The 15151-nt window shown below is 49.4% G+C and overlaps 1 protein-coding gene across 1 annotated transcript in view; it reads right to left on the bottom strand.

The window, feature by feature from the left end:
• Positions 1–15151, bottom strand: part of LOC138950065 (mucin-2-like) — a 155097-nt gene that overhangs the window by 85695 nt on the left and 54251 nt on the right. The window contains exons 4-5 of the mRNA XM_070321845.1: positions 10147–10215; positions 7049–7181 (exon numbers count right to left, since the gene is read on the bottom strand). Of these exons, the coding sequence (XP_070177946.1) occupies positions 7049–7181; positions 10147–10215 (202 nt within the window). The remainder of the gene's footprint in view (positions 1–7048; positions 7182–10146; positions 10216–15151) is intronic.

Raw genomic sequence — 15151 nt, 5'->3', positions numbered from 1 at the left:
GATACACATAGGACGATGATACACACATGACGATGGTACATACATGACGATGATACACACATGATACACACAGGACGATGATACACACATGACGATGATACACACAGGACGATGATACGCACATGAAACACATAGGACGATGATACACACAGGACGATGGTACACACATGCTACTCACATGACGATGATACACACAGGACGATGATACACACATGCTACTCACATGACGATGATACACACAGGACGATGATACACACATGATACACACATGACGATGATACACACATGATACACACAGGACGATGATACACACATGATACACACAGGACGATGATACACACATGATACACACAGGACGATGATACACACATGATACACATAGGACGATGATACACACAGGACGATGGTACACTCATGACGATGACGATGATACACACGTGATACACACAGGACGATGATACACACATGATACACATAGGACGATGATACACACAGGACGATGGTACACACATGACGATGATACACACATGATACACACAGGACGATGGTACACACATGACGATGATACACACATGATACACACATGACGATGATACACACATGATACACACAGGACGATGATACACACATGATACACACAGGACGATGATACACACATGATACACACAGGACGATGATACACACATGATACACACAGGACGATGATACACACATGATACACATAGGATGATGATACACACAGGACGATGGTACACACATGACGATGATACACACATGATACACACAGGACGATGATACACACATGATACACATAGGACGATGATACACACATGACGATGATACACACATTATACACAAAGGACGATGATACACACATGATACACACATGACGATGATACACACATGATACACACATGACGATGATACACACATGAGACACACAGGACGATGATACAAACATGATACACACAGGACGATGATACACAGAGAACGAATATACACAGAGGACAGTGATACACAGAGGGCGATGATACACACATGATACACACAGGACGTTGATACACGCATGACGATGACACACACACATTATAATACGAGGTATGATGCAAACAAAATGATCAAATGTGATTTTTGCAGAATCTGTTTGGCGTATCTGGCCCAAAATACGGCAGTCATTAGAACTACTCTCCTACTACATCGATGCAGAGTCATACTTGCCTAAGCTAATCAGAAAAATACCTTTAGGTGGCCTTATTTGGGATTGCTTTTGAGCTCTGATTTGACGGCTTTTTTTAGGTCCTGGGTGCTTTGACCCTTGTTGGCAAAAGGTCTGAATTTCAAAAAGGGTATAACCAGAAACCACAACGTGTGCAAGCAGGTTAGGGTTAGGGTTAGGGTTAGGGTTAGGGTTAGGGTTAGGGTTAGGGTTAGGTGTGCAAGCAGGTTTGAAGAATGTGAAAATGGGACCTTTTGGTCTTTTGGAATGAAGTTATGGCCCTTCTTTTGTAGAGACTGACATTTTGATGAAGGAGAAGGGCAGACTGTGTTTCGCAGTTTGGTCGCTGACTGCTAAACTGCTGACTGACTGATAAACTGCTGACTGACTGCTAAACTGGTCGCTGACTGCTAAACTCTTAAGTAAGTTTGGGTAAAAAGGTTTTTGCACAGTACAAGACAATGACAGTGCTGTTAGTAGACAGAATATCAACAGCAACGGGACCTCTCTGGTAAAACAATACAGCGAATAGCCCTGTTTCTGCTTTAAAAACCTCGCTTACAAATGTGATGCATCTCGTCATTTTGGTCTAGACATGCTTTGTTTCTGTGTTCTCTGGCCCTAAAGTAGAAGGAAACCAAAGTCTCATAATCAGTGACTACAGTAACAACAAATTTGGGTCTACTGGGTTCACAGCGGTTGAGCAGATCACGTTCAAGAGGACCCTGATGCTCCTTCCGTTCCTCTGTCAGCTAATGAGGCACCCATTTTGCGGCCATCTTTTGGAGCGGAAGATCAATGAGTAGAATTATCTGGACTGTTCCAAATAAAAGTTCAAGTGTTGCACTTTATACTCGCATGTACACTTTGTAATCTTATTGCTTAAATTTTGACACAGCAGCTGCATTATTCTCGTTTGAAGCGCTCTTCGGAAGTTATTTTGGCTTGTCAGAGTTATTCCCCTTTTCCCCAGTTTCGATTTCCCTTTTCTTTCGTCAGATTGTAGAATATGGAACAACTTTAATTCATGTAACGTTCTTCAGCCTTGTGGACATTTTCTTTGTACCATCATCCAGCTACACTCTTTCAAAGAAGTGAAGATTTTTATGGCGCTTGACAACAGACCCCGTTTTGGAGGGAGGAGGGGAGGTGTAGATGTCGGATGAGACTTACCTGGTGTGGGGGTGGTGGTGGAGGGGGGAAGGGAGGTGTAGATGTCAGGTGAGACTTACCTGGTGTGGGGGTGGTGGTGGAGGGGGGAAGGGAGGTGTAGATGTCGGATGAGACTTACCTGGTGTGGGGGTGGTGGTGGAGGGGGGAAGGGAGGTGTAGATGTCAGGTGAGACTTACCTGGTGTGGGGGTGGTGGTGGAGGGGGGAAGGGAGGTGTAGATGTCGGATGAGACTTACCTGGTGTGGGGGTGGTGGTGGAGGGGGGAAGGGAGGTGTAGATGTCGGATGAGACTTACCTGGTGTGGGGGTGGTGGTGGAGGGGGGAAGGGAGGTGTAGATGTCGGATGAGACTTACCTGGTGTGGGGGTGGTGGTGGAGGGGGGAAGGGAGGTGTAGAGGTCTGGTGAGACTTACCTGGTGTGAGGGTGGTGGTGGAGGGGGGAAGGGAGGTGTAGATGTCGGATGAGACTTACCTGGTGTGGGGGTGGTGGTGGAGGGGGGAAGGGAGGTGTAGATGTCAGGTGAGACTTACCTGGTGTGGGGGTGGTGGTGGAGGGGGGAAGGGAGGTGTAGATGTCGGATGAGACTTACCTGGTGTGGGGGTGGTGGTGGAGGGGGGAAGGGAGGTGTAGATGTCGGATGAGACTTACCTGGTGTGGGGGTGGTGGTGGAGGGGGGAAGGGAGGTGTAGATGTCGGATGAGACTTACCTGGTGTGGGGGTGGTGGTGGAGGGGGGAAGGGAGGTGTAGATGTCGGATGAGACTTACCTGGTGTGGGGGTGGTGGTGGAGGGGGGAAGGGAGGTGTAGATGTCGGATGAGACTTACCTGGTGTGGGGGTGGTGGTGGAGGGGGGAAGGGAGGTGTAGATGTCGGATGAGACTTACCTGGTGTGGGGGTGGTGGTGGAGGGGGGAAGGGAGGTGTAGATGTCGGATGAGACTTACCTGGTGTGGGGGTGGTGGTGGAGGGGGGAAGGGAGGTGTAGAGGTCAGGTGAGACTTACCTGGTGTGGGGGTGGTGGTGGAGGGGGGAAGGGAGGTGTAGATGTCGGATGAGACTTACCTGGTGTGGGGGTGGTGGTGGAGGGGGGAAGGGAGGTGTAGATGTCAGGTGAGACTTACCTGGTGTGGGGGTGGTGGTGGAGGGGGGAAGGGAGGTGTAGATGTCGGATGAGACTTACCTGGTGTGGGGGTGGTGGTGGAGGGGGGAAGGGAGGTGTAGATGTCGGATGAGACTTACCTGGTGTGGGGGTGGTGGTGGAGGGGGGAAGGGAGGTGTAGATGTCGGATGAGACTTACCTGGTGTGGGGGTGGTGGTGGAGGGGGGAAGGGAGGTGTAGATGTCGGATGAGACTTACCTGGTGTGGGGGTGGTGGTGGAGGGGGGAAGGGAGGTGTATATGTCGGATGAGACTTACCTGGTGTGGGGGTGGTGGTGGAGGGGGGAAGGGAGGTGTAGATGTCAGGTGAGACTTACCTGGTGTGGGGGTGGTGGTGGAGGGGGGAAGGGAGGTGTAGATGTCGGATGAGACTTACCTGGTGTGGGGGTGGTGGTGGAGGGGGGAAGGGAGGTGTAGATGTCGGATGAGACTTACCTGGTGTGGGGGTGGTGGTGGAGGGGGGAAGGGAGGTGTAGATGTCGGATGAGACTTACCTGGTGTGGGGGTGGTGGTGGAGGGGGGAAGGGAGGTGTAGATGTCAGGTGAGACTTACCTGGTGTGGGGGTGGTGGTGGAGGGGGGAAGGGAGGTGTAGATGTCAGGTGAGACTTACCTGGTGTGGGGGTGGTGGTGGAGGGGGGAAGGGAGGTGTAGATGTCAGGTGAGACTTACCTGGTGTGGGGGTGGTGGTGGAGGGGGGAAGGGAGGTGTAGAGGTCAAGTGAGACTTACCTGGTGTGGGGGTGGTGGTGGAGGGGGGAAGGGAGGTGTAGATGTCAGGTGAGACTTACCTGGTGTGGTGGTGGTGGTGGAGGGGGGAAGGGAGGTGTAGATGTCGGATGAGACTTACCTGGTGTGGGGGTGGTGGTGGAGGGGGGAAGGGAGGTGTAGATGTCGGGTGAGACTTACCTGGTGTGGGGGTGGTGGTGGAGGGGGGAAGGGAGGTGTAGATGTCGGATGAGACTTACCTGGTGTGGGGGTGGTGGTGGAGGGGGGAAGGGAGGTGTAGATGTCGGATGAGACTTACCTGGTGTGGGGGTGGTGGTGGAGGGGGGAAGGGAGGTGTAGATGTCGGATGAGACTTACCTGGTGTGGGGGTGGTGGTGGAGGGGGGAAGGGAGGTGTAGATGTCGGATGAGACTTACCTGGTGTGGGGGTGGTGGTGGAGGGGGGAAGGGAGGTGTAGATGTCGGATGAGACTTACCTGGTGTGGGGGTGGTGGTGGAGGGGGGAAGGGAGGTGTAGATGTCAGGTGAGACTTACCTGGTGTGGGGGTGGTGGTGGAGGGGGGAAGGGAGGTGTAGATGTCAGGTGAGACTTACCTGGTGTGGGGGTGGTGGTGGAGGGGGGAAGGGAGGTGTAGATGTCGGATGAGACTTACCTGGTGTGGGGGTGGTGGTGGAGGGGGGAAGGGAGGTGTAGATGTCGGATGAGACTTACCTGGTGTGGGGGTGGTGGTGGAGGGGGGAAGGGAGGTGTAGATGTCGGATGAGACTTACCTGGTGTGGGGGTGGTGGTGGAGGGGGGAAGGGAGGTGTAGATGTCGGATGAGACTTACCTGGTGTGGGGGTGGTGGTGGAGGGGGGAAGGGAGGTGTAGATGTCGGATGAGACTTACCTGGTGTGGGGGTGGTGGTGGAGGGGGGAAGGGAGGTGTAGATGTCAGGTGAGACTTACCTGGTGTGGGGGTGGTGGTGGAGGGGGGAAGGGAGGTGTAGATGTCAGGTGAGACTTACCTGGTGTGGGGGTGGTGGTGGAGGGGGGAAGGGAGGTGTAGATGTCGGATGAGACTTACCTGGTGTGGGGGTGGTGGTGGAGGGGGGAAGGGAGGTGTAGATGTCAGGTGAGACTTACCTGGTGTGGGGGTGGTGGTGGAGGGGGGAAGGGAGGTGTAGATGTCAGGTGAGACTTACCTGGTGTGGGGGTGGTGGTGGAGGGGGGAAGGGAGGTGTAGATGTCAGGTGAGACTTACCTGGTGTGGGGGTGGTGGTGGAGGTGGGAAGGGAGGTGTAGAGGTCAAGTGAGACTTACCTGGTGTGGGGGTGGTGGTGGAGGGGGGAAGGGAGGTGTAGATGTCAGGTGAGACTTACCTGGTGTGGGGGTGGTGGTGGAGGGGGGAAGGGAGGTGTAGATGTCGGATGAGACTTACCTGGTGTGGGGGTGGTGGTGGAGGGGGGAAGGGAGGTGTAGATGTCAGGTGAGACTTACCTGGTGTGGGGGTGGTGGTGGAGGGGGGAAGGGAGGTGTAGATGTCGGATGAGACTTACCTGGTGTGGGGGTGGTGGTGGAGGGGGGAAGGGAGGTGTAGATGTCGGATGAGACTTACCTGGTGTGGGGGTGGTGGTGGAGGGGGGAAGGGAGGTGTAGATGTCGGATGAGACTTACCTGGTGTGGGGGTGGTGGTGGAGGGGGAAGGGAGGTGTAGATGTCGGATGAGACTTACCTGGTGTGGGGTGGTGGTGGAGGGGGGAAGGGAGGTGTAGATGTCGGATGAGACTTACCTGGTGTGGGGGTGGTGGTGGAGGGGGGAAGGGAGGTGTAGATGTCGGATGAGACTTACCTGGTGTGGGGGTGGTGGTGGAGGGGGGAAGGGAGGTGTAGATGTCGGATGAGACTTACCTGGTGTGGGGGTGGTGGTGGAGGGGGGAAGGGAGGTGTAGATGTCAGGTGAGACTTACCTGGTGTGGGGGTGGTGGTGGAGGGGGGAAGGGAGGTGTAGATGTCAGGTGAGACTTACCTGGTGTGGGGGTGGTGGTGGAGGGGGGAAGGGAGGTGTAGATGTCAGGTGAGACTTACCTGGTGTGGGGGTGGTGGTGGAGGGGGGAAGGGAGGTGTAGATGTCAGGTGAGACTTACCTGGTGTGGGGGTGGTGGTGGAGGGGGGAAGGGAGGTGTAGATGTCAGGTGAGACTTACCTGGTGTGGGGGTGGTGGTGGAGGTGGGAAGGGAGGTGTAGAGGTCAAGTGAGACTTACCTGGTGTGGGGGTGGTGGTGGAGGGGGGAAGGGAGGTGTAGATGTCAGGTGAGACTTACCTGGTGTGGGGGTGGTGGTGGAGGGGGGAAGGGAGGTGTAGATGTCGGATGAGACTTACCTGGTGTGGGGGTGGTGGTGGAGGGGGGAAGGGAGGTGTAGATGTCAGGTGAGACTTACCTGGTGTGGGGGTGGTGGTGGAGGGGGGAAGGGAGGTGTAGATGTCAGTTGAGACTTACCTGGTGTGGGGGTGGTGGTGGAGGTGGGAAGGGAGGTGTAGAGGTCAAGTGAGACTTACCTGGTGTGGGGGTGGTGGTGGAGGGGGGAAGGGAGGTGTAGATGTCAGGTGAGACTTACCTGGTGTGGGGGTGGTGGTGGAGGGGGGAAGGGAGGTGTAGATGTCGGATGAGACTTACCTGGTGTGGGGGTGGTGGTGGAGGGGGGAAGGGAGGTGTAGATGTCAGGTGAGACTTACCTGGTGTGGGGGTGGTGGTGGAGGGGGGAAGGCAGGTGTAGAGGTCAGGTGAGACTTACCTGGTGTGGGGGTGGTGGTGGAGGGGGGAGGAGAGGTGTAAAGGTCAGGGGAGACGCCGGCCAGATTGGTGTTACAGAGGTGGGAGTCACAGCACTGCTGCTGGTCAACGTTCAGCGTCTTGCCCTGACATTGCTGCGGAGAGAAGAGTGTGACGTCATTATGCTGCTGCCCACTCCTGACAACACTGTTTTGTTCACTTTATAAACAAACAAGTCTATGGACCCCTGTCTCTTTGGGCCCCTGTCTCTTTGGGCCCCTGTCTCTTTGGACCCCTGTCTCTATGGACCCCTGTCTCTATGGACCCCTGTCTCTTTGGGCCCCTGTCTCTATGGACCCCTGTCTCTATGGACCCCTGTCTCTATGGGCCCCTGTCTCTATGGACCCCTGTCTCTATGGACCCCTGTCTCTATGGACCCCTGTCTCTTTGGACCCCTGTCTCTATGGGCCCCTGTCTCTTTGGGCCCCTGTCTCTATGGACCCCTGTCTCTTTGGACCCCTGTCTCTTTGGACCCCTGTCTCTATGGGCCCCTGTCTCTTTGGGCCCCTGTCTCTTTGGGCCCCTGTCTCTATGGACCCCTGTCTCTATGGACCCCTGTCTCTTTGGGCCCCCGTCTCTATGGACCCCTGTCTCTTTGGGCCCCTGTCTCTTTGGGCCCCCGTCTCTATGGACCCCTGTCTCTATGGACCCCTGTGTCTATGGACCCCTGTCTCTATGGGCCCCTGTCTCTATGGACCCCTGTCTCTTTGGACCCCTGTCTCTATGGACCCCTGTCTCTATGGACCCCTGTCTCTATGGACCCCTGTCTCTATGGACCCCTGTGTCTATGGGCCCCTGTCTCTATGGACCCCTGTCTCTATGGACCCCTGTGTCTATGGACCCCTGTCTCTATGGGCCCCTGTCTCTATGGACCCCTGTGTCTATGGGCCCCTGTCTCTATGGACCCCTGTCTCTATGGACCCCTGTGTCTATGGACCCCTGTCTCTATGGACCCCTGTCTCTATGGACCCCTGTCTCTATGGGCCCCTGTCTCTATGGACCCCTGTCTCTTTGGGCCCCTGTCTCTTTGGGCCCCTGTCTCTTAGGACCCCTGTCTCTTAGGACCCCTGTCTCTATGGACCCCTGTCTCTTTGGGCCCCTGTCTCTTAGGACCCCTGTCTCTTAGGACCCCTGTCTCTATGGACCCCTGTCTCTATGGACCCCTGTCTCTATGGACCCCTGTCTCTATGGACCCCTGTCTCTTTGGGCCCCTGTCTCTTTGGGCCCCTGTCTCTATGGACCCCTGTCTCTTTGGACCCCTGTCTCTATGGACCCCTGTCTCTATGGACCCCTGTCTTTATGGACCCCTGTCTCTATGGACCCCTGTCTCTATGGACCCCTGTCTCTATGGACCCCTGTCTCTTTGGACCCCTGTCTCTATGGACCCCTGTCTTTATGGACCCCTGTCTCTATGGCCCATGTCTCTATGGACCCCTGTCTCTTTGGGCCCCTGTCTCTATGGACCCCTGTCTCTTTGGACCCCTGTCTCTATGGACCCCTGTCTCTATGGACCCCTGTCTCTATGGACCCCTGTCTCTATGGACCCCCGTCTCTTTGGGCCCCTGTCTCTATGGACCCCTGTTTCTATGGACCCCTGTCTCTATGGACCCCTGTCTCTATGGACCCCTGTCTCTATGGCCCATGTCTCTATGGACCCCTGTCTCTATGGACCCCTGTCTCTATGGGCCCCTGTTTCTATGGACCCCTGTCTCTTTGGACCCCTGTCTCTTTGGACCCCTGTCTCTTTGGGCCCCTGTCTCTATGGACCCCTGTCTCTTTGGACCCCTGTCTCTTTGGACCCCTGTCTCTTTGGACCCCTGTCTCTATGGACTGACATAACAGCAAGGCATGTTTCACTGTGAAGAACAGTGAGGTGGGCCGCTGTGACGTGTGGACTGACATAACAGCAAGGCATGTTTCACTGTGAAGAACAGTGAGGGGGGCCGCTGTGACGTGTGGACTGACATAACAGCAAGGCATGTTTTACTGTGAAGAACAGTGAGGTGGGCCGCTGTGACGGGTGGACTGACATAACAGCAAGGCATGTTTCACTGTGAAGAACAGTGAGGGGGGCCGCTGTGACGTGTGGACTGACATAACAGCAAGGCATGTTTCACTGTGAAGAACAGTGAGGGGGGCCGCTGTGACGTGTGGACTGACATAACAGCAAGGCATGTTTCACTGTGAAGAACAGTGAGGGGGGCCGCTGTGACGTGTGGACTGACATAACAGCAAGGCATGTTTCACTGTGAAGAACAGTGAGGGGGGCCGCTGTGACGTGTGGACTGACATAACAGCAAGGCATGTTTCACTGTGAAGAACAGTGAGGGGGGCCGCTGTGACGTGTGGACTGACATAACAGCAAGGCAGGTTTCACTGTGAAGAACAGTGAGGGGGGCCGCTGTGACGTGTGGACTGACATAACAGCAAGGCATGTTTCACTGTGAAGAACAGTGAGGGGGGCCGCTGTGACGTGTGGACTGACATAACAGCAAGGCATGTTTCACTGTGAAGAACAGTGAGGGGGGCCGCTGTGACGTGTGGACTGACATCACAGCAAGGCATGTTTCACTGTGAAGAACAGTGAGGGGGGGGCCGCTGTGACGTGTGGACTGACATCACAGCAAGGCATGTTTCTCTGTGAAGAACAGTGAGGGGGGCCGCTGTGACGTGTGGACTGACATAACAGCAAGGCATGTTTCACTGTGAAGAACAGTGAGGGGGGCCGCTGTGACGTGTGGACTGACATAACAGCAAGGCATGTTTCACTGTGAAGAACAGTGAGGGGGGCCGCTGTGACGTGTGGACTGACATCACAGCAAGGCATGTTTCACTGTGAAGAACAGTGAGGTGGGCCGCTGTGACGTGTGGACTGAGATAACAGCAAGGCATGTTTCACTGTGAAGAACAGTGAGGGGGGCCGCTGTGACGTGTGGACTGACATAACAGCAAGGCATGTTTCACTGTGAAGAACAGTGAGGGGGGCCGCTGTGACGTGTGGACTGACATACATGAAAGAGCAAGGCGGTCTGCCAAGGTCAAGGACAGGAAAGCACTTACCGTTTTGTCCTCACAGCCAAGGTCATAGGTCGTGAAGCCGAAAACCGTTTTCTTCGTCACCGAGCAAGCCTGCAATGAACAGTATAAACATGATCAAGACTTGGATCAGTATAGCTAGTAACAACACCGTCCAATGAACAATATCAAGACTTGGATCAGTATAACTAGTGACAACACCATGCAATGAACATTATCAAGACTTGGATCAGTATAGCTAGTAACAACACCGTGCAATGAACATTATCAAGACTAGGATCAGTATAGCTAGTAACAACACTGTGCAATGAACATTATCAAGACTAGGATCAGTATAGCTAGTAACAACACCGTGCAATGAACATTATCAAGACTTGGATCAGTATAGCTAGTAACAACACCGTGCTATGAACATTATCAAGACTTGGATCAGTATAGCTAGTAACAACACCGTGCTATGAACATTATCAAGACTAGGATCAGTATAGCTAGTAACAACACCGTGCAATGAACATTATCAAGACTTGGATCAGTATAGCTAGTAACAACACCGTGCAATGAACATTATCAAGACTAGGATCAGTATAGCTAGTAACAACACCGTGCTATGAACAGTATGAACATTATCAAGACTAGGATCAGTATAGCTAGTAACAACACCGTGCTATGAACAGTATGAACATTATCAAGACTAGGATCAGTATAGCTAGTAACAACACCGTGCAATGAACATTATCAAGACTAGGATCAGTATAGCTAGTAACAACACCGTGCAATGAACATTATCAAGACTTGGATCAGTATAGCTAGTAACAACACCGTGCAATGAACATGATCAAGACTTGGATCAGTATAGCTAGTAACAACACCGTGCTATGAACATTATCAAGACTAGGATCAGTATAGCTAGTAACAACACCGTGCAATGAACATGATCAAGACTTGGATCAGTATAGCTAGTAACAACACCATGCAATGAACATTATCAAGAGTTGGATCAGTATAGCTAGTAACAACACCGTGCAATGAACATGATCAAGACTTGGATCAGTATAGCTAGTAACAACACCGTCCAATGAACATTATCAAGACTTGGATCAGTATAGCTAGTAACAACACCGTGCAATGAACATGATCAAGACTAGGATCAGTATAGCTAGTAACAACACCGTGCTATGAACATTATCAAGACTAGGATCAGTATAGCTAGTAACAACACCGTGCAATGAACATTATCAAGACTAGGATCAGTATAGCTAGTAACAACACCGTGCAATGAACATTATCAAGACTAGGATCAGTATAGCTAGTAACAACACCGTGCAATGAACATTATCAAGACTTGGATCAGTATAGATAGTAACAACACCGTGCAATGAACATGATCAAGACTAGGATTAGTATAGCTAGTAACAACACCGTCCAATGAACATTATCAAGACTTGGATCAGTATAGCTAGTAACAACACCGTGCTATGAACATTATCAAGACTTGGATCAGTATAGCTAGTAACAACACCGTGTAATGAACAATATCAAGACTTGGATCAGTATAGATAGTAACAACACCGTGCAATGAACATGATCAAGACTTGGATCAGTATAGCTAGTAACAACACCGTGCAATGAACATGATCAAGACTAGGATCAGTATAGCTAGTAACAACACCGTGCTATGAACATTATGAACATGATCAAGACTTGGATCAGTATAGCTAGTAACAACACCGTGCTATGAACATTATCAAGACTAGGATCAGTATAGCTAGTAACAACACCGTGCAATGAACATTATCAAGACTTGGATCAGTATAGCTAGTAACAACACCGTGCTATGAACATGATCAAGACTAGGATCAGTATAGCTAGTAACAACACCGTGCAATGAACATGATCAAGACTTGGATCAGTATAGCTAGTAACAACACCGTGCAATGAACATGATCAAGACTTGGATCAGTATAGCTAGTAACAACACCGTGCAATGAACATGATCAAGACTTGGATCAGTATAGCTAGTAACAACACCGTGTAATGAACATTATGAACATGATCAAGACTTGGATCAGTATAGCTAGTAACAACACCGTGCTATGAACATTATCAAGACTAGGATCAGTATAGCTAGTAACAACACCGTGCAATGAACATTATCAAGACTTGGATCAGAATAGCTAGTAACAACACCGTGTAATGAACATGATCAAGACTTGGATCAGAATAGCTAGTAACAACACCGTGCAATGAACATTATCAAGACTTGGATCAGAATAGCTAGTAATAACACCATGCAATGAACAGTATGAACATTATCAAGACTTGGATCAGTATAGCTAGTAACAACACCGTGTAATGAACATTATCAAGACTTGGATCAGTATAGCTAGTAACAACACCGTGTAATGAACATTATCAAGACTTGGATCAGTATAGCTAGTAACAACACTGTGCTATGAACATTATCAAGACTAGGATCAGTATAGCTAGTAACAACACCGTGCAATGAACATTATCAAGACTTGGATCAGTATAGCTAGTAACAACACCGTGCAATGAACATTATCAAGAGTTGGATCAGTATAGCTAGTAACAACACCGTGCAATGAACATGATCAAGACTTGGATCAGTATAGCTAGTAACAACACCGTCCAATGAACATTATCAAGACTTGGATCAGTATAGCTAGTAACAACACCGTGCAATGAACATTATCAAGACTAGGATCAGTATAGCTAGTAACAACACCGTGCTATGAACATTATCAAGACTTGGATCAGTATAGCTAGTAACAACACCGTGCAATGAACATTATCAAGACTTGGATCAGTATAGCTAGTAACAACACCGTGCAATGAACATGATCAAGACTTGGATCAGTATAGCTAGTAACAACACCGTGTAATGAACATTATCAAGACTTGGATCAGTATAGCTAGTAACAACACCGTGCAATGAACATTATCAAGACTAGGATCAGTATAGCTAGTAACAACACCGTGCAATGAACATTATCAAGACTAGGATCAGTATAGCTAGTAACAACACCGTGCAATGAGCAATATCAAGACTAGGATTAGTATAGCTAGTAACAACACCGTCCAATGAACATTATCAAGACTTGGATCAGTATAGCTAGTAACAACACCGTGCTATGAACATTATCAAGACTTGGATCAGTATAGCTAGTAACAACACCGTGCTATGAACATTATCAAGACTTGGATCAGTATAGCTAGTAACAACACCGTGCAATGAACATTATGAACATGATCAAGACTAGGATCAGTATAGCTAGTAACAACACCGTGCTATGAACATTATCAATACTTGGATCAGTATAGCTAGTAACAACACCGGGCAATGAACATTATCAAGACTTGGATCAGTATAGCTAGTAACAACACCGTGCAATGAACAGTATCAAGACTAGGATCAGTATAGCTAGTAACAACACCGTGCAATGAACATTATCAAGACTTGGATCAGTATAGCTAGTAACAACACCGTGCTATGAACAGTATGAACATTATCAAGACTAGGATCAGTATAGCTAGTAGCAACACCGTGCTATGAACATTATCAAGACTTGGATCAGTATAGCTAGTAACAACACCGTGCAATGAACATTATCACGACTGGGATCAGTATAGCTAGTAACAACACCGTGCTATGAACAGTATGAACATTATCAAGACTTGGATCAGTATAGCTAGTAACAACACCGTGCAATGAACATGATCAAGACTTGGATCAGTATAGCTAGTAACAACACCGTGCTATGAACATTATCAATACTTGGATCAGTATAGCTAGTAACAACACCGTGCAATGAACATTATCAAGACTTGGATCAGTATAGCTAGTAACAACACCGTGCTATGAACATTATCAAGACTTGGATCAGTATAGCTAGTAACAACACCGTGCAATGAACAGCATCAAGACTAGGATCAGTATAGCTAGTAACAACACCGTGCTATGAACAGTATCAAGACTGGGATCAGTATAGCTAGTAACAACACCGTGCAATGAACATGATCAAGACTTGGATCAGTATAGCTAGTAACAACACCGTGCTATGAACAGTATCAAGACTTGGATCAGTATAGCTAGTAACAACACCGTGCTGTGAACATGATCAAGACTAGGATCAGTATAGCTAGTAACAACACCATGCAATGAACATTATCAAGACTTGGATCAGTATAGCTAGTAACAACACCGTGTAATGAACATTATCAAGACTTGGATCAGTATAGCTAGTAACAACACCATGCAATGAACATTATCAAGACTTGGATCAGTATAGCTAGTAACAACACCGTGCAATGAACATTATCGAGACTAGGATCAGTATAGCTAGTAACAACACCGTGCTATGAACATTATCAAGACTTGGATCAGTATAGCTAGTAACAACACTGTGCAATGAACATTATCAAGACTAGGATCAGTATAGCTAGTAACAAAACCATGCAATGAACATTATCAAGACTTAGATCAGTATAGCTAGTAACAACACCGTGCAATGAACATTATCAAGACTAGGATCAGTATAGCTAGTAACAACACCGTGCAATGAACATGATCAAGACTTGGATCAGTATAGCTAGTAACAACACTGTGCAATGAACATTATCAAGACTAGGATCAGTATAGCTAGTAACAACACCGTGCAATGAACATTATCAAGACTTGGATCAGAATAGCTAGTAACAACACCGTACTATGAACATTATCAAGACTTGGATCAGTATAGCTAGTAACAACACCGTGTAATGAACATTATGAACATGATCAAGACTTGGATCAGTATAGCTAGTAACAACACCATGCAATGAACATTATTAAGACTTGGATCAGTATAGCTAGTAACAACACCGTGTAATGAACATTATCAAGACTTGGATCAGTATAACTAGTAGCAACACCGTGCAATGAACATTATGAACATTATCAAGACTTGGATCAGTATAGCTAGTAACAACACCGTGCTATGAACATTATCAAGACTAGGATCAGTATAGC

This window comes from Littorina saxatilis, linkage group LG16 (genome assembly GCF_037325665.1).
Source record: "Littorina saxatilis isolate snail1 linkage group LG16, US_GU_Lsax_2.0, whole genome shotgun sequence".
NCBI lineage: Eukaryota > Metazoa > Mollusca > Gastropoda > Littorinimorpha > Littorinidae > Littorina > Littorina saxatilis.
This window is presented reverse-complemented; position numbering and strand designations above follow the sequence as displayed.